Source organism: Phodopus roborovskii, unplaced genomic scaffold, assembly GCF_943737965.1.
Source record: "Phodopus roborovskii unplaced genomic scaffold, PHOROB, whole genome shotgun sequence".
NCBI classification, from domain to species: Eukaryota; Metazoa; Chordata; class Mammalia; order Rodentia; family Cricetidae; genus Phodopus; species Phodopus roborovskii.
The window spans coordinates 3,849,711-3,875,794 of record NW_026125391.1 but is presented as its reverse complement, the minus strand read 5'-3'; the positions used below and the strand labels follow the sequence as shown (position 1 = coordinate 3,875,794).

At 38.4% G+C, this 26,084-nt stretch overlaps 1 protein-coding gene across 1 annotated transcript in view; it reads right to left on the bottom strand.

The window, feature by feature from the left end:
* Positions 1-26,084, bottom strand: part of Stxbp6 (syntaxin binding protein 6) — a 226,683-nt gene that overhangs the window by 5,976 nt on the left and 194,623 nt on the right. The window contains exon 5 of the mRNA XM_051175059.1: positions 209-366. Within this exon, the coding sequence (XP_051031016.1) occupies positions 209-366 (158 nt within the window). The remainder of the gene's footprint in view (positions 1-208; positions 367-26,084) is intronic.

The window sequence follows — 26,084 nt, the reverse complement described above, 5'->3', positions numbered from 1 at the left end:
CTCAAAGTCATAAGGTCAGAGAAAGAGATGAAGCCCTTAGAAAGAAGATGGTGACCCACATAAAACAGGTACAAGGAGAAAAATTCTAGGCACTAGTAATCATGGAATGACCCGTCCAATGGGTGACTTTCTGTCTCACCATAGGAAGTTTCTTGGCACTATGACCTCTGACAACCTGACATGGAGACCCTGCTGTTTGCTGGCTCACCTTGTGTGCAGTTTCTGCAAACTGCTGAGCACTGTTCTTCATGTCTTCTGTCTTCTCCTCTGCTCGGCCTAACCGTTCCCCGCGCTCATTCAAGGCCTGGCTTGCCTTCTGTACTGCACTGGTCACACTATCAGCAGCTGAATGGAGGATGCTGTTTCCTGGAAGGAATGCGAGAATGTCAAGAACTGGCTTTTCTAACCCACAGTGACAGATTCCCACACTATGGGAAGGCCAAAGGCAGATGGTACCAGAAAACAATTTAACATTACTTCAGAGTGGCTCGTTTACCTGGACAAAGAATACACACAGGTCTGCCACAGGATCAGGGAAAATTCTGCCATCTTCTCTCTGCCTTACCATCATCCATTCTGCTTGGGGAGGCTCAGAAATTTGGGGCCCACTGGGATTTAAAACTCACTTGCATTGGTAAATGGGAGCCCTGACAAGTTCACAAAATTATGCAAGTTCATTAAGATATATTTGGATATTGTGCACATTTCCACTAATTAATTTGTCACATTTATTTATTTTTCCTCTCATTGTGTATATTTAGGTCAGAGGACAATTTCTGGAAGTTGGTTTTCTCCTTTCATGGTGTGAGTCCCAACTACTGAATTTGTTTATTTTCTGAGACAAATATCTCACTCTGTAGTCTAGGCTAGCCTGTGGTAGGATATCATGCTCAATAAAGCCTGAAGGAGAGTTTTTTGTTTTTAAACTTCCAGTCTGGAGACTGACCCCAGGGCCTGGGGAATGCTAGGCAAACTGTCCACTGCTGCCTGTATCTTCAATAATCACAGTAAAATGTGGGCCATAGGGCCAAATAGATATAAGGATCATAGATATAATAATACATATGATGATCATATGATCTATACCCCTTCCTCTTCATTTTACTCCTTTATATAGCCAGTAACCCATGCTCCCCATTGTATGGCTAAGGTGATGTGATAACTTCCAACCTTCAACCCCATGCTTGGAGAGTCAGGCTTCCTTGTATGAGCTCTAGAATATGAAAAGCAGAGCACTGCACTGCATTCTGCTAGCAGGTAAAAACAAAAATTAGAGAAACTGATAAATGAAGAAATTTAGTATTTTCAAACTCTGGAATGACACCAAAGAAAGGAGAAGGCGACAATACCTCAAAACGTCATGCAGCCTTGGTACTCCACTTGCCAGCTAGGTGAGGAACTTGCAGGGACATTAGCCACTGAGGACAAGCACATTGCCAAATGACAACCTCAGGAAAATTTATAGCTGTATTTTGTTAATACTGAATGAGAGATCTTTAATGGCATTTTATAAAATAGCTTTATGTCTTGAATAAGTTGATTACATCATTTTACTTTGTACCTGAGATGGATACTTCTAGCCATAGATACCTTTAATAGGAATGCAATTTCCACTAGTCTCAGCTACAAAGGTTTCCTAATTTCTCCTTTGTGGGAACACTCTGTAGTTTGTGGGAAAGAAACTCAGGCAGAGTGCTGGTACAGAGGCAGGACTGGAGAAATCACTTTCCATTTTTCAAGGGCATAAAGCATAAAACATACTAAAGAGGGGGCGGGGTTAGGGTTAACTAATATTACCACCTGTAGTCAGCACCACATATTTCCATATAATTTATGCATACATCATACATACATACATACATACATACATACATACATACATGCATGCATATTGAGTACAGAGTTGGGGAGATGGTTCCCCATGGAAATGTGGTTGGGTACAGGGGAAAATCTGGGACTGCAGAACAAATTTAATAGGAGAAATTCTACTATGGTTTCACACTGTACTCATCACTATGAAGGCATTCTATTATCATATCTAACAATAATACAGCATTTTGCAAGCATAAAAGCATTCACAAATAACACTTCATTTGTCCATTCATTTCCCCATTCTGGGGAAAACAGACTCGACAAGTAGAAAAGCTTGTATATGGTCATCACACCAGAAAGTGACATGGTTATTGCCACTGTGTGTGGATGACCCTATCCATTTTCACAGATGTGATATAGCAATCACTATGACAGAACTGTAGGCAGACTGGCATATAGGTGTAGGTTTTAGAAGGTATACAGTTTGGCAGGTGTTTATTTTGGCAGGTTGTTTCCCAGGGTAATTACAGGCTGTTTCTGCCCTCAGAGTGCTCTTCTTAGTAAATAAAGAATTACTGTTTATGCTACATGGCAAGCCAAGAGATACAAAGAAGGAAGAGGCAAGTAAGATGGACTAGGAAGACAGGTGAGAGAAAGATCTGTGATCTATAACCCCTTAAATATACCACAGTTTAGCAACAAAAGGACAGAGGAAAGATGAGGTAGAAATCTGCGAGTTTCAGTCTAATAGTTTACTGATTATCAGCTGGACAGGTTTAGAGGCACCGAAGAGACATACTTTTGGGGATGTCTGTGAAAGCACTTCCAAAGAGGTTTAAATGAGACTTGCCCTGAGAGTGGGTAGTGCCATCCCACGGGATAAGGCCTTTGACTGAATTAAAAAGGAGAATACAAGTGGAACACCAGCATTCATTTCTGCTTTCTTATTGTGGAGGTAATAGGAACAAGTACCTCATACTCCCACTACCACATACCTCCCCCCATCTTCTTTTCCATGACAGCCCTATACTCAAAACAGTGAAGAAAGAAGAAAATATCCCTTTTTCCGGTAAATTGCTTCTTGTTTGGACACTTGATTACAACAATGAAGAAAGGAAACTCAAGGTTATGGCAGATAGTTCAGTTTGCAGTGTGCCTACTATGCAAGAGTGAGGACCTCAGTTTGATCCTAAGAACTTTTTAAAATCTACCATGTGTGGTGTTGCATGTCACAGTGGTGGATAGGTGAAAATTGCTGGATCCTTGGGACTCTCTGGTCAGCCAGTCTAGCCAAATCAGGACTTTTAGTTCAGGTCCTGGTGAGATACACAGTCTCAATAAATAATGTAAAAGGTCTGGAAAGACAGCTCAGTGGTTAAGAAGATTTGGTTCCTAGCACTCACGTCAGGCAGCTTTCAAAGGCCTGATATTCTAAACCCAGGGAATATTCTGAACCCATGGGCATTTTCACACATATAGGGCATACACATAGACAGACATATACACATGAATAAATGCAAATAGAACAAATGTCAAAACAAAGTGGAAAGCAATACAAGGAGGATATCCAAGGTTGACCTCCGGTCTTCACACACACACACACACACACACACACACACACACACACACACACACACACACGGGGGGGGGATCCCAATATAGGAAATTGGAATGGAGAAATGGGACCATTGAGTGATATGCTTGACCACTGGCTTGTGGGAGAAATAGGAAAGAGAGGATTTATGGCAAGAGAGGCCCTAGGAAGCCATTATCAGAGCTTAATGGAGTCATCCCGTTACTGCTCATAAAAACAAAAATTCATCTGAAAGGAGAGCAAAGGGACTGAGAAGGCCTAACTCCCTATTAGAAATTCACCTCCCAGGAAAGTGCCTTTTCTGGCATCAGCTGTTAAAGTGCACAGAGGACACTATAGCTGTGGCCAGGCTGCTACCTTGATTGAGCCAGTAAGAGGTCTTGGCATTTTTGCCAATGTGGTACTGGTCTTGCAAGCATTCAAAATGTAAGGCTTCTAGAGTCATAATGGTTTCCTGACTGCCACAAAGCCAGGCAATGTGTGGCAGGGATGTATGCCCTATAAGGACATGAGGCTATTGGGCGAAGCTGTGAGGATGAACCGTACATCACACTGGACACCCTGGGATCTTAATCTTGGGAAGTTGCAGGCATGGAGTGGAACCATACCAAGAGATACCCTGTATGTTACAGCAGCAGAACTAGAGAGAAGTGGCTTCCAAAGGTTGTTGGACCCCAAGTGATGCAATGAACCCCAGAAGCCAGACATGCAGAGGCAGAAATAGGTGTTTCCCCTGCCTGGTTTTGATCTTACTTTGGTTTGATATTTCCTAGATTTCCTAGATTCACTCTTTGAACCTTTTTTGTTTTGTTTTGTTTGTTTTTCAAGACAGGCTATCCTGAAATTTGCTTTGTAGACCATGGTAACCTTGAACTCATAGAGGTCTATCTGCTTCTCCTTCCCAAATACTACAATTAAAGGCATGCACCACCATTGCCCCAGTTCACAATAAACTTTTGAAGGTGTTAACATTCTGCTTCTCTATTCTTCCCCTTCCTGATCCCTTATGTTCTCTTCCCCCTCCCCCTCTACCCTCCTCTTATTCCTCCCTCCCTCCCTCCCCCCACCCAGTGCTCCCAAGATCATGTCCCTTTCCCCTTCTTGGTGTCCATGTATGTCTCTCTTGTGGCCCCCCCTTGTTTCCTAGCTTCTCTGGGATTGTGGATAGTAGGCTAGTTATCCTTTGTTCTGTCTAATTTCCACTTACGAGTGAGTACATACCATGTTTTCCTTTCTGTGTCTGGTGGGTTGCCTCACTCAGGAAGAAAAGAGATGCTTTAATAGAGGGAGCCATTATGTGTTTAAGGAGAAACGTGGTACTAGTGAAATCCCCATGGATCCAAAAGGATAACCCCAACTAAGAATCTAAACAATAGTGGAGAGCCCACCTTAAATGCCCTTCCCCTATAATGAGATTGATGACTACCTTAAATGGCATCATAGAGCTTTGATCTAGTAGCTGATGAAAGCAGAAGCAGACACCCACAGCTAAATAGAGCCAAACTCCTGAAATCCAGTTGTAGAGAGGAAGGAGGGATGAGCAAAGGGGTCAAGAACATGTTGGGAAAACCCAGAGAAGCAGCTGACCCGATCAAGTGGGAGCTCACAGACCCAAGTCTGACAGCTGGGGAACCAGCATAGGATCGAACCAGGTCCCCTGAATGTGAGTGTCAATTGGGGCAGTCTATGGAGCCTCTGGCAGTGGAAACAGTATTTATCCCTAGTACATGAATGGGCTTTGGGAGCCCATTCCCTATGGAGGGATACTCTCTCAACCTAGATACAGTGCGGAGGGCCTAGGTCCTGCCCCAAATGATGTGACAGACTTTGATGACCCCTCATGGGAGGCCTCACCCTCTCTAGGGAGTGGACAGGGGATGGCATGGGGGGTCGGTGGGGGAGAATGGGAGGACAAGAAGGAGAGTGAACTGAGATTGATATGCATAATAAGATTGTTTTAAAAAAGAAATTAAAATAAAAGTGCTAATATTATAAGATTATAGGGACTTTTCAAGATGGAATGATTGTATTTTGTACTGTGAGAGGCTATAAATCTATGGGGATAAGAGGTTAAAAAAGTGTTGTGTTTGAGAGCCAAGTTGATAAGGGGTGTACCTGTGAGAGTTAATCTTAATTACCAATCTATTAACAAAATTTAGTGATTCTAAAAGATATGCCCTGGTTGTGTCTATGAGGGTGTTTGCAGAAAGATCTGACTGTAGGTGATACTATCCCTGGGCTGGGGTCCAGGGCTGAGTAAGAAGGTGAAGGTGACTACAGCATCAGCATTCATCTTTCCTTCCTGACTGTGGATGCAATATGGCCATTGCCTCATGCTCCTGATGGCTTAGCTAGAGTTGTTGTCCTGGCCACTTCTCTCCTGTTAGGACAGAGTGTGCTTCAAAATCTGAAAAGGAAAACATCTCCCTTAGTTTGCTTTTGCCAGACATTTTGTCACAGCAATGAGAAAAGTAACTGACACATCTTTGTTAAGAATAACTGCATTTTCAATTAAAGGGACTTTAGAAGCAACTGCACTAAAATTAAAAGGGCTATAGTCACCATCCTTTTGTCCAATTATAATTGACCCATATGACTTCCTAAGTTATATACACCTATGAATTTGGACTTAATCTCCTATGCATAAGCCACACTCCTTCTGTGTCACGATTTTCTTGAAATGAATCTTGTACATGACGTTAGGTAATGTTACATTCAGTTTCTTATAGCTGCTATAGAAAGAAATGGTGTAACTAAAATAGGACCAAATGCTGCACTTGCTGTTTAAAGATGACATTGATGACCACTGCCAATAGGAAATCCATCTTCAGTTATTTTCAGGCATAAGAATGAATCTGAAAAAAAATGTCATTCTTTCTTTTGAAATGACCTTTCCCAGTTTCAGTTCTATGCACATATTAAGGTCAAGGAAATCCCTCTCACCTATCAGGCTCTAGCTCAATTCTACTCCTTCCCATAATGATAAGCGCTATCCATGTCCTTCTGGGTGCTTAACCATGTATATAATCATGGTACTTATACCAAGTGAACCTCTTCCCTTATTTCACTTTTTCAGCTTCCCATGCTACAACTTGCACATAGATCATAAACTTCTTTAGCATCCCCTTTTACTCTGTTGACCATTCCCTAAATCTGTAATTCTTTTCCTCATTTGACTTAGATCTGTTCACTCAACTTTCTTCTTTCTGGAGCCCTTCCTTATACTAATTCTAATTCTAGGGCTCTGGCCTTTCCCTGTGTCAGTATTATCCAGTTTATAGTTTCAAGGCCCCAAATACTCATCTTTCATAACATAATTTTATAATCTCAGACCCATGTACTTTCTTACTGGACTCCAACTGAATGCCCCAAACCTACCTCAAATTCAGTGTGTCTAAGCCTGATCCTATAGTGTTTTCTGCTTTTTCTGTAGGGTTCCTGTTTCTGTGAATGACCCCAGCATCTTCTCGTCTTATTACCACAGACAGAAATCTAGGGGTTGAGGGTAGGCTCTCCTGTTACTTTTATGCTAATACAAGTAAAGACAATGTTTTCTATAGCTTATTACACTATGCTATTTACCATCTGATTGCTCCTCACACAGAGGCACAGTGTTTATTCCCATTTCTTTGCTTTTTTATTACTCACATTTCTTATAATGATTAGCAAAAAAATTTGGTAGCTCAAATGGCACAGACTATCTGAGGCTTCTAGTATATACTGCAAATTGCACTTTGAAACTTTTATTAAACACCCAGAACTACTTACAGCAGGTACTATTGTACTGACACAATTGGTAGCCACTCTGATGTTACTTATCCAGCCTCTAGTTTCTTTACATTTAAAGTGTGGGCCCTGCCATCCATCTCATTTGGCTGCTACAGAGCACATTAAGATGAAAACAAAGATCTCCAATGCTCAGTGGAGGTGTGTCACTCCACCTCCTCTCTACAGAAGACCACATACACATTCTAGAAAAGATTTGGAAGATGGGAAAATTACATCTATCCATCTTTTCTTTCTCTTAATGTGGGATAAATGTTTTATGACTAATGAAAGTTGATTCTTAGGTATCTATGTGTAGCTCAGTGTCTTGCTTAAGGGGAAATGAACACACATCCATTAAGTCAAGACATGTGCTGTTAAATCTGGAAATAAAGCAATCTCTGAGATAGATAGAATCATAATTCTTTCTAAATAGACAGAAAGCATATTAGTACTCAAATTTATTCATGCAGTCTGAGAAGAAGCTGTCAACCACACCAAATAAAGTCAGCTCCCTCTTGAAGTACAGACTCTGGAGAGTGCAGCAGGGACCAGTTTGACTTCACTGATTTGTTGCCCTTCATATCAGTTCCATTTGATGTAGTCTTAAAACAAACACATGTCAGCTTCGTTTATGTTAAGTAACTTAGAAAACTATTGAGAAACATGAGATAAATCTTCATCATTGTATCCAGTCACTATTAGAACATAACTAAAAGAGAGAACAAGGAACCACACAGAAAGTGATAAATGAAGAGAATTGAGAAAGCAGAGGTTTTATAAGTATATAAATCATGTTAATAGCTTAGACATCAATAGGAATTAACTTGATGATTCTAGACCTCAGCCTATATGTTGGAGGTTAAAATTTTTGATACTGTATCTAGTAAATAGGTAATTGGAAAACTTCAACAGTTACTTCTTATATCTAATACATATATTTTTTTAAATATATATTATTTATATTTTAGGAAATAAAGAAGAAAATCATCTAGAAATGATAACTGTATGTTCATCTAAATGAGAAAACAAACATGCTCATCTAAGATTTTTCAAAACAAGTTTTTTTAAAGTTTTAAATTTTATTATATTATTGTTATCATCATCATTAGTAGTTACACTATTATTGTATGTCTGTTGCAGTCAGGTGACTGCAGTTTCAAATGGAGGCCAGAAGAGGGCATCAGATCCCTCAAACCTGGAGTTATAAGGAATTCTGAGCTATCTGATATGGGTGCTAAGACCTGAACTAGGATCCTCTGAAAAAGCTGTAAGAATTTTTAACCACTGAGCCATCATTCTAGCCCCAAACAGAATTTTAAAAATAGTTTGTTCACAAAACTTGGCAGGAAGATTTATTATACTAAATCCATTAATATACTAAAACATTAATACTATCACATGCATGCTAAAAATGTTCAATAATAATTTGTTCCCCAAGTAGATTAAATGACATCTAGTCAATTTTCACCTGCATAATGAACTATCCTAGCAAAACCACTGCCATGGGTAAGGTATAAGGTATAATTAAGTCTGGCTTAGTATGTAGTATGTACATTGCTTTTTACTGGATATTAATATGTGGGGTTAATCTCCAATGCTTTCCTTTCCTTCTTTTCTACTTCCAGTCTATCTGTAGCAAAACAAGGTTTCTCAGATACTTGAATTCTTGCCAGCTACTAAAAGTGTGTACTATACTACACACTGCTCTTTTCCCAAGATAAAAGTTCCAGTCCTGCCCATCAGTTGTACTTCTGGCCCATGGTACTCAGGATGCTTCAAACTAGATACTGCTTAGTCCTGTGACCTACTGAACATCTTAGAAGTGAATATAATGTAAGTGCCAATGATGACAGTTGTTATTTACATGAAACGAGTAATGAGATGCAAAGACTTACCCAGCAAAATAAGTTGGTTACTAATTCACAGGCTCCACTATCTAAGATTAATACTAGATTCAGAGCAATAACAAGATCTTTATACATTATATAGGCTAAACAATAACACCACACCAGTTCATGTCAGTGTTGGAAGCCCTTAGCCCCCTCTTTAAGATGAAGGTTCTTCTACAGGACAAATTTTGCTTGTATTTTTGTGTTGGTGACCACATAGATTAACATCTTTTAAAAACAATGCCTATATCAAGTCTTTCTGAACGAAAGAGTTTTAACCCATGCAGGGGCTAGATGCAATAAGAATGTCAGTCAATCATAGGACAGCTCTCATTCATAAGTGTCTACAAGGCAAGAGATATTGTGGTCAGGAGTTACTGTTCCAAAGAAGACATTCTGATCCTGATTTTACAGTTATAGACATGGAGCAGCCCAGAACAGCCTTGGCACTGATTCCAAACCTCTTAAGCAGTTCTGCCAGTGTTTCCCAATGGTATTCTTTGAGTTAAAAACAAAATGGCTCTCCTAGGTTCATGCCCTCTGGTGCAGTTCTATCATGCCTATGGTGAGGAGTGGGACCAACTTTCCCATGAGGGGCAGGGCCAGCTATCCCAAGGCCAGTGGAGGGCAGCAATGGGACTAGGAGAGTTGGCTCCACACCTTGCCTGAAGGGGGTGGTCCCAGTGGCATAGACTGACCAGCTTAGCTACCACCCAGGACCCACATCCTAGACCTTAGGTTTGCCTACTCTACATCTATCCTATCTATGACCTGCTGGAGCACGTGAAGGGATTGGTTCTATGTAGCAAATAACCACAGGATCTCCATGACTTGGGGCAACAACAGGATATTCAAAAGGAGTTTCAGTGATGACGTGTGCCAGAGGCCTTGATCCAGACCAATGAGTCATTTATTGCAATGAACATTTGTGGGTGGGCCCTATTGGATAAAATGGTATAATATGTGATGCACTGCAGCTCCCAATGCCACTAGAATGAATGGAGAGGTACTGGAGAGAAGGGAAAGATGCAAGAGCACGGTGGTTTTTTTCTTTTGTTTGTTGTTGGCTTTGTTTTTAATTAATTTTGGGGTAGATTTCCTTTCATAGGAGAGATGCTATGGTGGTGAGGGGAGGAAATGAGGGGATAGGGAATTAAGAGGGATTTGGTTGCAATATATGTAAAATTCCCAAAGAATCAATAACTATGCTGTAAAAAAAGTGGCACAAAGAAAACATAATGGTATGTCAAAATAACTATAAAATACAGTCTCATCAGGATCTTTCGTGCAGAATTTTAGATAATCTTTCATAAACTAATATAAACCCTGGATTTAAATGATGTAAGGTTGCAGGGAAAGCATGCTTTGCAATTTCTCAAACAGAATTACTTGTGGGATCCTTTTGGACAGTGTATTGAGATAGAATTTATGTTGGAAAGTGCTGCAAGGAACTATACTCACTCCCAAGTTAAAGGGAACAAACCATAAATCTAGGCTGTCTCCATCAATTTAGTTACAGATAGACAAGTCATGTAATTATAATCAAAGGGCTTGCTTTACAGAGACACTAAAACAGATATAGCACGCTAAATGGCAGTTCTAGAATTATCCTTTGTTTCAATTTGGTGGCTAATTTCAGGGACCATGAAGCTTGCTAGTTTGCCTGGAGCTGGATGAGTAAGAAGAATGGACCCAGCATCCTGGAATACTTTGTAAACCCACAACTTTCAAAGCCTACTTGAAAGACACCTTGGGATCTTTTGTTGGAGTTAGTAAGGGAGAAAGCCGGCCCCTTCTACCAAGTACCTGTCTTCTATTGGCCATGTCAAGGTAATTTCGTGGAACCCCAAAGACTAGAGAAAAAAACCCTATTTTGTCTCCTTATCTTATAGGTAGATATGATGTCATAATTTTCCTCTCGACTCTAGTATGCTAAATGACAAAGGCCAAACATTTAGGATCTTATCTATGTGCCTTTAAACATTTACACTTAGGATACGAAGTAAAATCTATCAATACCTTTAACAACCATTTAGCCTTGGTTCCTAGGAGTTTGCTCTTATGAGCTGAAGTGTATCAGGCTCTCAGAAGAATGACACTTCCAAAAAAGTGCCCCTTACAACCCAACCTTGTTTTGAGGTTTAAAAACCTTCTCATCAAGAAAATCTTTTTAAATGCATGGTAGCAGGCAAGTTATGACTTGAAAGTCTGTCATCTTAATACAGTAGGAAGGTAGCAGCTTTTATTTTAAGAACTACAATTTTAAGTATTCATAATATGAAATCCCTTTACATAATGCTATGGGCTATAAAGGAAATTCAGTTCAACTCGTAGAGTCTGCTACTTCCTAGCCATACAACATTGACCAAATCACCTTTCCCTCTGTGCTGTAGGTTCATTACTTTATCATGGGTTCAGTGTGGTACCTATTTCCTGAGACTGGGAAGTATCTCAGGCAATGAACAAGTATGAGGTACAAATGGTGTGTGCTATACATAGTCAACATTCAGTGTTAACACAATGACCTGGCACTAAGATCTTTCTGCTAGGTTTTCTACTTCAGCCTACCTCTCCTCTATATTCCCATTACTATAAACAAGCCTCATGGTTCTCTCCCAGACTTTCTTCATCATTTTGAAGGCTTGGCCACAGGCTCATTGACTGGTCCTTTCAAAGGTCATTTTTTAATTTTGCTTCTAGAATATACTTTTCCTGATTTCTACCACTCACTTTGACTATTCCCTTTGTTCTTTTTATGATTAGAGAACAAAAGTTAGAAAGGTCTGGACTTGATTCTGACACAGCCAAATTGCCACCTCTGGTCTCAGATAAGTTAAAAAAAAAAGTACCTATTTCAAAGGATCTATTGTGCAAAGTAAAGGCAATATATACTTAGCATAAATGCTCACTACATATCCTGCCATTCTCACCACAGAACACACATGTTCCACACATAACCAGCCCTATGTACAATGAAGATCATTCCTTAGCATTAACACGGTCTTTTGTCTTCTTCCTGTAACTATACCATTCTATCTGAAATCACAATATTGTCCCCCCTTATCTACAGTGTCAAGACCTTTGACTGTAGCTTCCATCATCCCACATGAGTCTGGGGTATCCTACCTTGGAAGGGTACTGAGCTCTCCACTTATTTCTAGTTACTATGGAACTTCAGATTCTCTTCTGACCCTTCTAAACAACCACAGCATCATGCATGACTTTCCTCCCACTGCTCTTAGGGCCTCCAGTACTTGGTTTTCTTTACAAAATTAGTGTGGGCCATGCAACTTTGTTTTGATGCTATGCTGGCTCTCTCATAACATGTTAGAACTAGTGAGGCCCTCCTCTTGTCTAACTTGCAGCTTTTCATAGCTCTCTGGTCTTTATCTATTGTCCCACTGTTTCTTCCAGTTATTAACATTTTACAGTGTGTTACTATAGAGAAACACATACAATAAATGAGTCCTGAAGAAAAAGTAATGTGAATAAAAAAGATCAACAAGGAAAACTGTGTCCATATCTGTTCTGAACCTTAGCCAGAGCCCATTCCTATGATTTTGGCAGCATCAGTCCATCCTCAAATGCAGTTGTTACTCAGATTTTGGTGTTTATATGTTTTATGGTAGGAGAAAAAGAGAAATTCTTTGAAAGAAGTAGACTCCATGAGTTTGAGCAAGAAATACTCAGATATATCTGAGTGCTTTCAAGTGGTAGGGGTACTTAATTAAAATAAAAAAGCTAGTTTAATGTGAATTCCTCTAGGCAAGCTGTGATATTTACAACTCCAACAGTAATCAAAAGTTATAGCAATGAGATAATTATAGTAGTTTTATATAAAAATTTACATAACATTTTAACGCTAATAAAAGAAAGAGTTCATATAAAATATACACTAATGATGTTTAAGTACAAAATAAAATACTTCATTTATTTGAGTCATTTTATTTAGTAATGAATAATTTAATATTTGGTTATTTCATTAAGTATTTCTCTGTATAGAAGAATATCTGTCCTGGTTGGTTGTTAACCTGACACAAGCTAAATTTTTATGGGAAAAGGAACCTCAATTGAGAGAATACCATGTACAGATTGTCTGCAGGGCATCCTTTAGTTAATGATTGATGTGGGAGGGTCCAGTTCATTGTGGGTGTTACCAACCTAGGCAAGTGGTATGAGGTTGCATAAGAAAGCAGACTGAGCAAGCCAGTGAGCAGCATTCCTCCATGGCTTATGCCTCAATTATTGGGTTCCTGCCCTGATTTTCCCTAATGAGGGAGTAGAAGCTATATGGTAAAACAAATCTTTTCTTCCCTAAGTTGCTTGTGACCATGATGTTTATCACAGTAGCAGAAAACAAATAGACAATATGTAGTTGTAGTTGTCTGAATTTGTGTGGATGGCAATGGGAGAATACAGCAAATGTAGAAAGCCAAAGTGTTTCAGGAAGAGTGGAAATAGTTATAGCAAAGGGATGACAACCAATTGAATGATAAAATATGACTGCTATCAAGAAAGAGTGACAGTGGCATATTCCAAAGTCATGACTATTGCTTCTTGTTTTGTTTTTTCTTTCATTGTTGAGATTACAATTACATCATTTCACTCTTTCCTTTCCTCCTCCCAAATCCTCTCATATGCCACTCCTTGTTCTCTTTCATTTATTGTTGTTACACACACACACACAATATACATTCCTAAATGTAGCCTGCTCTTGTATCTGTATTTTTAGGGCTGACCATTTGGTATTGGATAACATTGGTGTACTCTTCCCTTTATTTCTCCCTCTCTCAGCATTCCTTAGTAACCTACAGTTTTCTTCCTATGTGTGTGTAGGGTGTGGTTGTGGGTGTATGTGGGTGTTGATGCCTCTGGACCCTCCCTCTACTTTAGCCTATCTATTGTCCTTGCTTATCTTATGTTGAGCAGTCATGCTGGTGAGATTTCATGGGTGTATATTCGAAATTCCTAGGAGACTAATCTCATAGCAAACTCCCGGATTCTTTGACTCTTACAATCTTTCCATTCCCTTTTCAGCAGGTTCTTTGAACCTTAGGTGCAGGAGTTGTTTTGTAGATTGAAGCTGGACTCTACAACTCTGCATTTTAATTGGTTGTGTTTTTCTGTAACGGTCTCGATCTGTTACAAAGGGAAGTTTTCTTGATGGATGGTGATGACTACACTTAACTAGAATGTAGTTAGGGATCATGCTGGTTTAGTAAAGTGGTGGTTATAGGTTCTTCTCTAAGATCCATGACTTCACTAGCCCTGGGTAGTTGGCTAGGTTTCCAGTGGGTCTTCAGTCCAATTGGAGAGCTGTTGGTTACTGCCAAAGTATGTGTGCCACTATTACATCCTTACAGCTATTGTACTGCCCTGGTTGTTGTGGTTCTTAGGCATGACTTTCTTCTTTAGAAATTCAGCTGTTTAGAATAGATCCCCTATTAGTGGTCAAGAAACATCTTGGTAATATGCAAATTAGTAATATATTTAAAAGGTTCTTGTTTGTGTCTGCTAACATACCAGATGGGTGATTTGGTGGAGGAATATGTAATACTGGCCAAACAAAGCATACAGTTCAGCATTCTGGGAGAAAATGTATCAGATTGAAAATACTGGGTGCCTGTGAACAACTTGGGCTCAATACAGCTACCAGGGGAACCACATTTATACAGAACTGTCAAGGAAACATAATAAGGATTTGGGATTAAATCACAGTAAGAGAGAAAAGCAGAACCAGTGCCCCCCTCCGAAAACAGCTGTTTGACAAGTCAATTCCTTGAGGCCCAGGAAAACATGGAAACAAGCATTTTGATAAAATTGGGAAGATCTGTGCAGAAGTTACAAAATAATTGACATACAAACTTTTGATGCTGTTAATCTAAATAACAGGACTTAATCTAATATTCTAAGTACTATAATTGTCAACATTCATCTATTTAAATTCTCTTAAGTATTCAAAGCATTTAAATTATGTTTGTAGCTTAAATTTTTCAGTGAACTAAGTTTTATAAACAGTATGTAAAGATTAGAAAAAATGTATTTCCAAATTAAAGTTAATAGAAAAATTTAATTAATTGAGCATGAAACAAAGTAGAAAAGTAAAGGCTTCCTCTTCAACCAGAAAGTCCCATAAGTACTGAAGGAATGTAATCAACATTCCTGAACATACCATCTCTTTTCTTGTCTTGAGACTTTGGATACTCTGGTTCCTTAATCACAGGCACCTTTTTCTTTCACCCAGTGGTTCAGCAGACTTCCCTCCACCAGGGAGTACACCTGCTAGCTGGTGTGTACTCATTAAAACAATTTTGGGGTCACCCATGATTTATAATAGGTACAGGATCAGATTGGAAACAGAGTCATAGACAGAACAGATGTGTTCTCACACACAGCATCCCTCACCAATGTCAGTTAAAGGAACTTCAAAGATAAACTCAGGAAGTAGAATACGCATAGGCCAAAAATATGTGCAGAAGTAGACATGTATGTGACAAAATACATTTATAATTAAAATAATTACTAAAACATAATTAAAAATTTCCAGATGAGTAAACAGTTGAAAAAAAAAAAACAGACAGACAGTAATAAACAATTTAAAAATTCACCACCAGTAGTGAATGAAGAGGAAGAACATTCACTGACTTAGGGTCAGTTGGAAATACTTTTCTGAAGAGGTAATGGATTAGGCCTTGCTGTTGGAGAGACACAGTAGGCAGAGTCCTAAAAGACCTAAAAGAGGAAACACATGGATGCTGTAGAAGCTGAAGAAGACTGATGTGGCTGCAGATGAGACTGTACCATATGAAGACGAAGAGGCAGAGGACGAACAGGAGCCAAACTACACAGGACTTATAGATGGATGGAAGGCACTGCTGCACTTAATACAGGAGTAACATAGACTGAGATTTTTAAAGTAGTTATTCTGCCTATAGTTTGAGAAAGGAGCAAGGGAGGAAAGAAAAAGAATTGTCAAGAAGCTATTGCAAAGAGTTCATGTAATAGACAATGGTGGCCTAATACTGGGATGAGGTCAGTGGGAAGAAGACATTTGATGGGCAGGATATGAAATATGAATAAAAAGGAAAACAAGATCTGGCTTGAGAAACTACATACTAATTATAAGATAGAAACAAGAAAAACAAGTTTTCTTGGAGGGTGAAAGATAAGAATTTAGTATTTTACTTGTAATGTCGCCTGTGAGGGTTTCAAGTGGAGTCTATGAAACAAGTAATGATGGTAAGAAGCTTTATAGAGAAGTCTAGGATGCAGACAAAATTCGTACCTTTTCGAAAGACAGGGGTTATCTGATCCAGGGTTCAACACTAGATAACAGGGAAGTGTTTACAAATACTTCCTTCAAGAATTCTAAACTTTAGAGTGAAAGGTAAAGCTAAAACTGCCTGCAAGAGGAAGAAGTAAAATATACTGAAAAGCAGAGGAAAGCCCAGGACAAAGGAAAGTAAGTCAGGAAACCGTATCCGAGGTAGCTGCAAGAATCCCAAGACAATTTAAAGAAAGAAAAAGAGCCTCTCCATCAAATGGTCCTGTGAAATTGAATATGCACACATAAAAGACCCAAGTGGTGACCTCTATGGTTGCTCACATGCAGAACTTAAGATAGATCAAAGTCTAAAAATAATAGCTAATCTGTTCAATGCTTAGAAGGAAACACAGATGTATGTCTTTATAACCATAGTTTAGGTGAAGGTTTCTTAGACATAATACCTAAGTCCAAGTGCCAGGTAAAACAAAACAAAAACAGATGAATTAGACCTCATCAATTTAGTGTGTACATGTCTGTATATACTTGTGTGTAGAGGCCACAGGTCAATATTGGTATCCAGTTGCTGTCCCCTTTATATTTTGATGGCCAGCAAGACCCAAGGATAGATATTCCTGTTTTTGTTTCCCCAGTGATATGATGATAATCATACACTCATATTTTTTTAGGTGGGAACTGGTACTTGAACTCAGATCCTCACGCTTGTGTGACAAGTACTTATAGACTGAGCCATCTTCTCAGCCTCAACTTCACCACAATTTCATGCCTTTACTACTGTGGTCAATCAATCTCATTATATTACAGTTATCAGTTCAAGTTGTCTACTTAGTTTATTAGGTTGTAAATTTTTAAATTTTCCTTTATAATGTTTAATCCTCATTTGTATTGCCACCAAACAGTCCTAACCCTAATTCAGGCCTATTCATTACACACAAAACGTGTTTTAGGTAAAAATACACCGTTAAAACAAGGAGAAAAATCTAATGGGTGTACATATAAAGTATGTTTAACAAGGAGAGGGAACACAGGAAGGATTGTTAATTAACATGTCAAAGGGAATGATGTGGTTTGGTGTATAGGGCACAAGGTCCTTATACTTACAGATAAGCACTGGGGAAACCAGGAATGTTAAACACGCAGGCTTGTCTCTTCAACAAATGGGATGTGTATATGTGTTTTCCACCCAGATAGCTGGGATTGGATGTTCCTGATAGCCTAGTAATCGATGCTATCTGTAGGGCAGGGCCATACCAGAATAACCCAGACTATAATGTTTATCCAAAATTCTTCCCCCTCCCCTGGACTTTTATCTTGAGCATTTCTTCTTAGTCAATAGAATCATGCCTTAAGGGATGTATCACAAGTACTTTGTAGCTTGCTGATCTCTATGACCTAGAACACACCAGATTCCTTCTCTAGACTCTTAAACTATAGAACGTATTCTTGTGGAAGAGTTCACACATACATTGCAAAAGTTTTGTTATAGTTAACTTCTTAAGCTTCTTTGCGATCACTGTCACCAGGAAATATTTTCAAAAAATGTATTGTACATAAACATATCTGAATAAACTTCCCAGTGTCAGACTCTAGAAGTCTCAACCAGCATCAGTTTTTTAAGTCAGGCTGAATCAGATTTCCTTCTTGCCTCTCCTGGACTGTTTCTCTGCAGGAACCCCCACCATCTGGGAATAAGACAATAAAAAGTAAAATGCTTGAGGCTCTGAGAGTAAAGAATCAAGAGTGACTGTACTTTACAGTAAGCAAAAAACAAATTTATTGTGCTTTTTGACTCAGGAAAATATGTGAGTAATATGTAGAATATGTACAACCCAAAAAAGTTCTTAGAGAAACTTACTTCAAAATAACTCAAGGCATAGGTCAGATCTACTGTCATAAAGTGCTGAGGCTCTTTGGGAATTTAATATGACTTCCTAAGTCATTGCTTTGGATTGGAAAGCACTGTAGGCATGTTTTACAGCAGGTTTAGGCAGAAACATTTTCTCAATGCCAAACCAAGGTAATGGCAGGACTGGATCTCAAGGCCATGTTTGTTTATGCTTTCAGTCAGGTTGTTCCCCCCTCTCCACATTCATGTTTTTTAAGTGTTTCTCTTGTGCTCTAGGAAGACAAGACTCCAACACTGGGTTTTCTTAATTGATATAAATATCTCTTTTGGAAAATGTCTTTATTTTCTGAGAAGTTCATTTCACTAAGCATAAACACACATAAGAGTTTATAATTTCAGTGAATACATTAATAATCATAAAAACAAAAAGGGTAAAAGAAAGACCATCACTGGCATTTCATGGCTAATTAATGGTTTTAAGATAACTAACTTCTTGTGAATAAACCACCAGTAATGTGCTTATGGTTAAGCAATGCATAGGGAAACTCTTGAGTTGAAACAGCAAGGAGACAGATGAATATCCACAGAGTACAGGTAACAGTGGTGCTAAATTTTAGTTGAAGTATGCTAAGTATAGCAGGAGACCTTTCTACTGTGTTACCAAGGTTACTTTACAAGTGGGCTAAGTGGTTATTGTTATATGTTTAATTCCTGTCATTTAGAAGGGAATAAATGATATTAGTTAGTGTATTGCTTACTTTTCTTATTGATGGGACATAATCTCTAACAAACAACTTAGGGAAGGATTGGTTGGGCTCACAGTTTCAGTTTTTCAGATCATACTGACCTTCACATGAACTTGAAAATCCATTTTTATATTTTAATTTGGTGAATATTAAGTTGAAAACCTCATGTCAGAGACAAGGCATATAATATGGTCATGCTAAGCAATGTCAGTCCAATTCTGCCTGGGCTGATAGCAGTAGTGGGTACCATTTACAATTTCTCTGGTACTTAGCAATTTTGAAATTATGCAAACTTAGTGAGTTTCATGACAATTAATTAGTTATTCTATGGTATTTTGTTTGATTGCTAATGAATTCCTGCTATAAATTTTTAATTCTGAAGAATGTTCTGAAAACTGACAACTTGTCATTAAAATGCACTACAATTATCATCAACGGAATCCAATTATGATCAATTAACATAAAAGAGCTCATATACACTGCACTATTCTTAAACATTAATACTTTTTCAATTCATATTAATAAGATAGAAATCAAAAGGAGTGGCCAGCAAACTGTAGATCTGGATGTGTATTACCAGAGTCACAAATGCATTTATGTCACTATGAAATTATGATTTGCTAAGGGCCAACATGTGACATGGACAATATTAAATGCTTTGCACTCATTATTATATCCTAATGGCTATTATTTAAGATGTATATCATGATCTCTTAAGCCCAGTGAAATACCAAAAGTTACACAAAATTATACTACTAGCCAGTGATAAAATCTTGATTTGATCAACTAAGTTTGGCTTCAATACCACTTTCTTTGTACTATGAGACTTCCCACATTTTTTAGAAGGCACAGTTGTGAAGCGCTGAATCTAAGTGCCAAGATTGGATTTTCCCTTGTTATGCATATTCCTTTTCATCAGCTTGGCAACCTAAACCACATCTCTTCTGGAAATCTAGTTCTGATCTGTTGAAGCTGAGTAAGAAATTCTACTTATGCTCCTAGAATACCACTTACAATTCTCTAATGGAATATTTAGCATAACGTACCCAAACTATTGTCAAACTGTGAGCCTCTTTCTAGAGCACAGCACCATCTTTGACTTTTTGGCATCCCCAGGAACAACATGTATCCTTATGAAGGTGTTCACTGATACTTGCTGAATGGATGGGAAATTGACCAAGAATGGAAGACATAGGGATTTATAAAGACATGCTAAGGTTAGTATATAAGTCTAAATCCATTTTCATTGCCATTTATCATTAATTGTGATGTGGCTCATACATGGAGGTGTGTAACTTCTGGACATGGTGAAAAACTACAATTTGATTAATATTGTTTTCCAAGTTGTTACGGGCTTCTTTATTCTATTGAAGATTTAATCATGTATAAAATACATCAAGTTCAAGATATTTGATGTATATAGGAACATTTTCACTGGAAACATTATTGTTTCCAAAACTGTTATGATCTGGCAGGGAAAGTATGACACACAAGGTGAATGTAAACCAAAACAGATTTTGCTTCTTTTCTGAGTTTATTCCATTGGAGAAAAATGGAGGCTTGTTGTTCAAACCTCCCTGTTTAAATATCACACTTGAAAAGGAAAGAGATTAAACAGTGAAAACCCAACTTAAAATAACAAAGTTTTAGCACACACCTTCTCTGGTCATCATATGGTCAAAAAGTTAAAAAAGATCACACAATTTAATGATATTGATATCTGTCCATTTAAAGGGGTTTTACAGGTTATGCATCATATTTTGCAAGTGGCATTAGAAGACATTTACCATCCTTGTGGGAAGAATCTTTATATATGGAGGAATGAGTGATCCTCACACATGTAAGACATGCTTGCTACTCTTATATATCACATAACTATTAGACTAAGTGTATCATCTGAAGAATTTAAAGCAGTGTTTCCCAAGATTTTTCCTTTATGATACAGATGAAAGATTTGACAGACATATGCTAGTGAACCACAGAATAGTGTCTTATTCCCCCCTCCCATATATGTTTAAGTATGTACTTTAAGGATTCTCTTGCAGTAACACTTTCCACTGAACTGTAAGTAGAAACAATGAGTGTTTCTTGGGGCTGAGGTAATAATGAACGCTCTCTGGTGGGCCTCCAACTCTCTTTTCCACCTTGGAACTGACTCTGGAAGGGCAAACACAAAACCAAACTGGGTCCCTGGTTCCTTACATATACCCCGTTTGTGGGAAGGCCTACAGTCACAGAGCATGTTGGAGGAAGGAAACATTTCTCTCACTAAGCCACCAGGATTGTGAAATGTTTCTGTTGTCGTGGCTGAATTATGAACCTTGAAAGGGTGATGCTGAAAATTTCCACATATTCTGAGGAGAGTGTCCAGATTTAAAAGCCCCTTGAAAAATGCCTTATTCATTTAAAAACGTGGAGCTAAGAGTATTGTTTTACTATGTATGAGGGCATGGGGGGGGGCTGCAAGCATATGGGGAATGAAATGACCTATCTGAAACACTTTAAAATGCTCTTTTGGAACAATAAACAAACATGGTTTATACAATTAAAGCTAGGTTTTACTTTATAGAAAATGTCGTTAAAGGCAAATAAGTGTTTTTGGAAAGTAAGTGTCCAAAACCCTATTTTTATGGATTAAAATAAAAAGGCGCAGACTTCAGATTAATACACTAATATAAACATTCTATTTCCTGCATTGGACTTGTGACCATAGCTTCTAGCAACACTATATTAATTCCTAGTGACAACACTCATAGTGCATTTTATCCCCTGTTCAGTGTGAATAAACTCAAAATTACCTACTTGTCTTATTAAAAGAAAAGTACATTGGGTAAACTTAATGAACAAAATGAAATAAGTAATAAATATTATAGAATCTTAAGTGTGATGATATCTTATGTGAATTCATTGTTAGAGCCTGGAGATCATAGCAGCTGCTAATTCACTCTGTGTGGCCCCTTGAGAAAGTTGTCAGCAACACCTGTTAGTAAGGAGATCTCTTACATGTGTGTGAAATCATACGCATTTGCACTTGAATGATGGGATGATTGCAATATGCCTTTCATGCTCAACTGAGTACAGAAAGCGATTTTGCAGGAATACACTAAATAATTGGTCTAAACACCAAAGACAGTTGCGAATTCACAGTTCAAAAACCAAACATCACTCAGAAAGTGATCAGCCTACAGGCAAAAATCTCTTCTTGTTAACTCCTGTAATAGGGAGATAGCAGGTGTATGTGTAAAGGTCAACAAAGCAAAAAGAAAGGTGAATGGGAGAAAGGGAACCACTTCTTAATTCTTTAAATCTTTGGGAAAAAAATTCTAGCTACAAGTAAAATTTTACATGAGTCCAATTACGCATTTTGTGCAGGATGGAGCTATAATTAACTCCTTCCCTTATATGGCTAACGTGCAGCTGCTGGCAGAACATTCTAACATCTCATCATATTGACATTAGTTTGACAAAATGTAGTAATCATTTCCTTTTGTGGATGAGAAAGACAGCAAGAACACGCATATTTTAATTTGTATGTTAGCTGATCCAGACATAATTATTAGAGGTTACAGGGTATATATGGCACTGCAATTTTCCCCATTCTCCTTTTAGGTAATTGAATGCTTTGCTTATTTTGAATACATGTAACTTGACACAAATGGTCTAAAACAAGGGGTGGAAACAGCAGGAAAGATGAAAGAAAGTAGGACACAACCACAAACTCTGCAAAGAACAAAAAAATGTTTTTAAAGACTAAAAAGAAAAAAAAAAAGTCTTCAGGAGGCAGATTTGTAGGTCTACCTGACACTTACTTCTAAAAAAATATCTAAATTCATACTCAACTAAGAAGGCGGCTGAGTCAGGCATAGTGGCCCAGGCCTTTGATCCCAGCAGTCAGGAGGCAGAGGCAGGCAGATCTCTGTGAGTTCCAGGATAGCCAGGGATGTTACACAGAGAAACCCTGTTTGTAAAGATCAACAAACAAAGAAGCAAACTAACAAAAAAGCTAGTGGTATCTGCCTTTCTTTGTTTACATTTAGTAATAGAAACATATCCAGATGTGAAATCTGAGTTCTATGGCCATTTAACTACAGGGTATCATTTATGAGGCAATGCTGAGTACTTCCAGGAGACGGGTGTATGTGTTTGAATCAAGATTAGGAAACAGAGCTGATCAAAGGCTACCCTGTGGCTTTTTAGGTAGCAGATCAAAAGAATGCACTGAGCAGGCTTGAATCTTTATGTTCCAGGTCTTCTAAGCTGAGGGCATGTGGAGCACACAATACCACAGGCACTTGTGTTCATTTTAGGAAGGGCTAGGGGCAGAAATAAGCTTTGTGAAATTGGCAGCAAAAAAGCCAACAAGTGTCCAGGGCACATAACCCTGCTGTGAATGTTGGAGGTCTGGGGCACAGCTCAACTTTAACGAGACAGCATGAAGAATAGAGTCTTCACCTTGAACTTCACACTGAGGCACGTCTTCCAGACATGATCATCTATATATGGTGTGTTTGAAATGCCCACCAGAGCTGTGGGTGACTAAAAATAGTAGCTAGCAAGACAAAACAACTAAGGATCTCTCCTGGTTTGCCAACACACAAAAATCTTCGCCGTGTTGTTTTACATTCTAGTCAAATACCTGCATTATTTAACTCAGAACATTACTAGTAAAATGGACATCAAAGTATTGTTGTGGTCTGTGGTTGAGAAATTAAAGGAAACAAATCTTTTCAAGTGGCTGATAGTTTTATAAAGAACATATTCTGTTTAATACCTACATTAAAAATGCATCTTTTAGAAACACCTGGAGAGACTGAGCTAGTGTATCAACACCCTATGTGCAAAGACAACTCAATTGTCTTCGCCCTTTCATTTCCTGATACTTATTATCATGCATATACCATAAAGCTGTGAACAGACTTATATAGTAGTTATTTCTTTTAGGAAGATAAGCCTGCATAAAAATGAAAATATAAACCATTAAAGCAGAACAGAAAAGAAGAAGCTCAGATCATTTAAAGGTCAGTGGGCCTTGAAAATGAACACTGAAAACATTACAAATATCTCCCCTCTCAACTGGGAGCCTGGCCAGGCAAACCCACAGGGAGCTGAGTTCTGTGATTATGAGTGAAAGTTGCATTGTCTGTCCCTGTCTGCCCTCCTGCTCTGTGCTCTAATTTTAGACATATTGGCCTTGACAGCATCCCTTAACAAAAAGATCAGCAGCAAGAATCCCTAAATGTGACGTTTCCCACCCTGAGAAAGAAGATGAATTCTTCTTGTAGTTAACTTTAGATAAACACAAAAACAAAACACACACACACACACACACACACACACACACACACACACACACACTCACAAACACACATATCCTGCACTGCCATTGGGAACTTGTTCAATATTACCACCAATTCTTTATAATTCTATTGGCCTTTATGTTTCCAAAGTATAGTAAGCCCCCTTATTAAATGTATCGGAAATACTGGTTTTGACTAAAGACTTACTAAAAGCCTTTCAGGTAAGATTCAGAACAGTTAGTTCTGTAAATGGCCAATTAGTAAATACTTTGGGTTTTGAAAGCAATTAGTGCTTCCTTCTGTTACAACTGCTGTTATACCATGGAGCTGTGGATGGCATGCAATTAAGAGGTGTGGCATGTTCCAATATAACTCTCTTTACAAAAATAGGCTGGATTTGATCAGAGGCCTGCAGTTTAGAGACCTCTGCCCTAGTGTCCCAAGGAGTAAGTCAACACAGCTGGCTGGTATCAGAGCATAAAAGTGCATACAGCATACTATTTTGATATATCTCACAAATACTTAGGCACGGGCAAAAGATAACTTGAAATACACAGTGTTTCATATTTTAAAAACCAAAAGATTAGAAATACAATTGAAGGATGAGGCATTATATCCCATGCCCTGTAAAAAAAAAAAAAAAGAACCAATCTTGAATGTTAAAGAAGCAGTCCCTAATGCCTAATGCAACCATTTTGCACTACTAGCTAGTACATATGGAACACGTATGTCACATAAAACACTGTTCAAAGTAGTCTGTAAAAACTCACTTAATTCTCTGAGAAATTCTATGAGACTGGTTCATGTTGTAAATGGGAAGTCTAAGGGCCATGTAAAAACAAACAAACGAACAAACAAACAAAACTTATATGAGCTCCCAGTGCATATCGAAAAAGAGGACATTAGAACACAAGCACTTGCTACTGAATCTGTACCTTCATCCCTTCACTCTGGAAATGAAGAGTAACAAGAAGGCAGGTCACTGCCTATTGTATCTTTGTGGATCTCCAAATATCTATTTCTGTTGATGGAAAGCACACATTGTTTCCCACATACATCATTTCATGATACCCACAGGCCTGTACAGAGTAAACTCTTCCTCTATTTTGCATCAACAAAATGTGGCTAATGAAGCCCATGAATTACCCCAGTGAACACATAATTTCAAACTTTGAATTATTTTATTATTAATGTCAGTAATATATATATATATGTGTGTGTGTGTGTGTGTGTGTGTGTGTGTGTGTGTGTACATAATTCAATTCCTTTTCTGATTTCTGGGCTTTTTTTTTCTTTCATTTTTCTTTTGGGTGATTTCAGCCCCCAGTTATTTTTCTGTTGGCATTTTTAATTGCTATTGAATATTGTGTGCTCACCTTCTTGGAGGAAGGAAGGATAATTAACACTAAGGATGTCTGAAAAAGCCGTACACGAATTCAGTATGTTTTATAAGCAACACACACACACATACACACACACACACACACACACCATTTTTTCCCCTACATAATACAGTTTAATTGGTGCTGTTATACACAGTAGATACACTCTACCTGCAAGCCTCAGGATGCCACATAAAAGCCCAGTCCCAGGTCTGGGAAACTTAGCTTTGAGTTGTTGGTAATAAGTGTCACAGGGACCCCCAAAACAATACAGATTATTGCCGTTGCTTCTTTTTGCCCACCATAAGACCCTGTTGCTGAAGACACTAACTAGACATTTTAGTCACTGGACTTGGAGAAGGCATGTTGTTACTGATCAAGAAGCTCTCTACTTGCTGGCTGGCTTTCATCCCACCAGAAGGTACAAAGCAGGCTGCTGGGGGACAACTCACCAACAGTGTTACC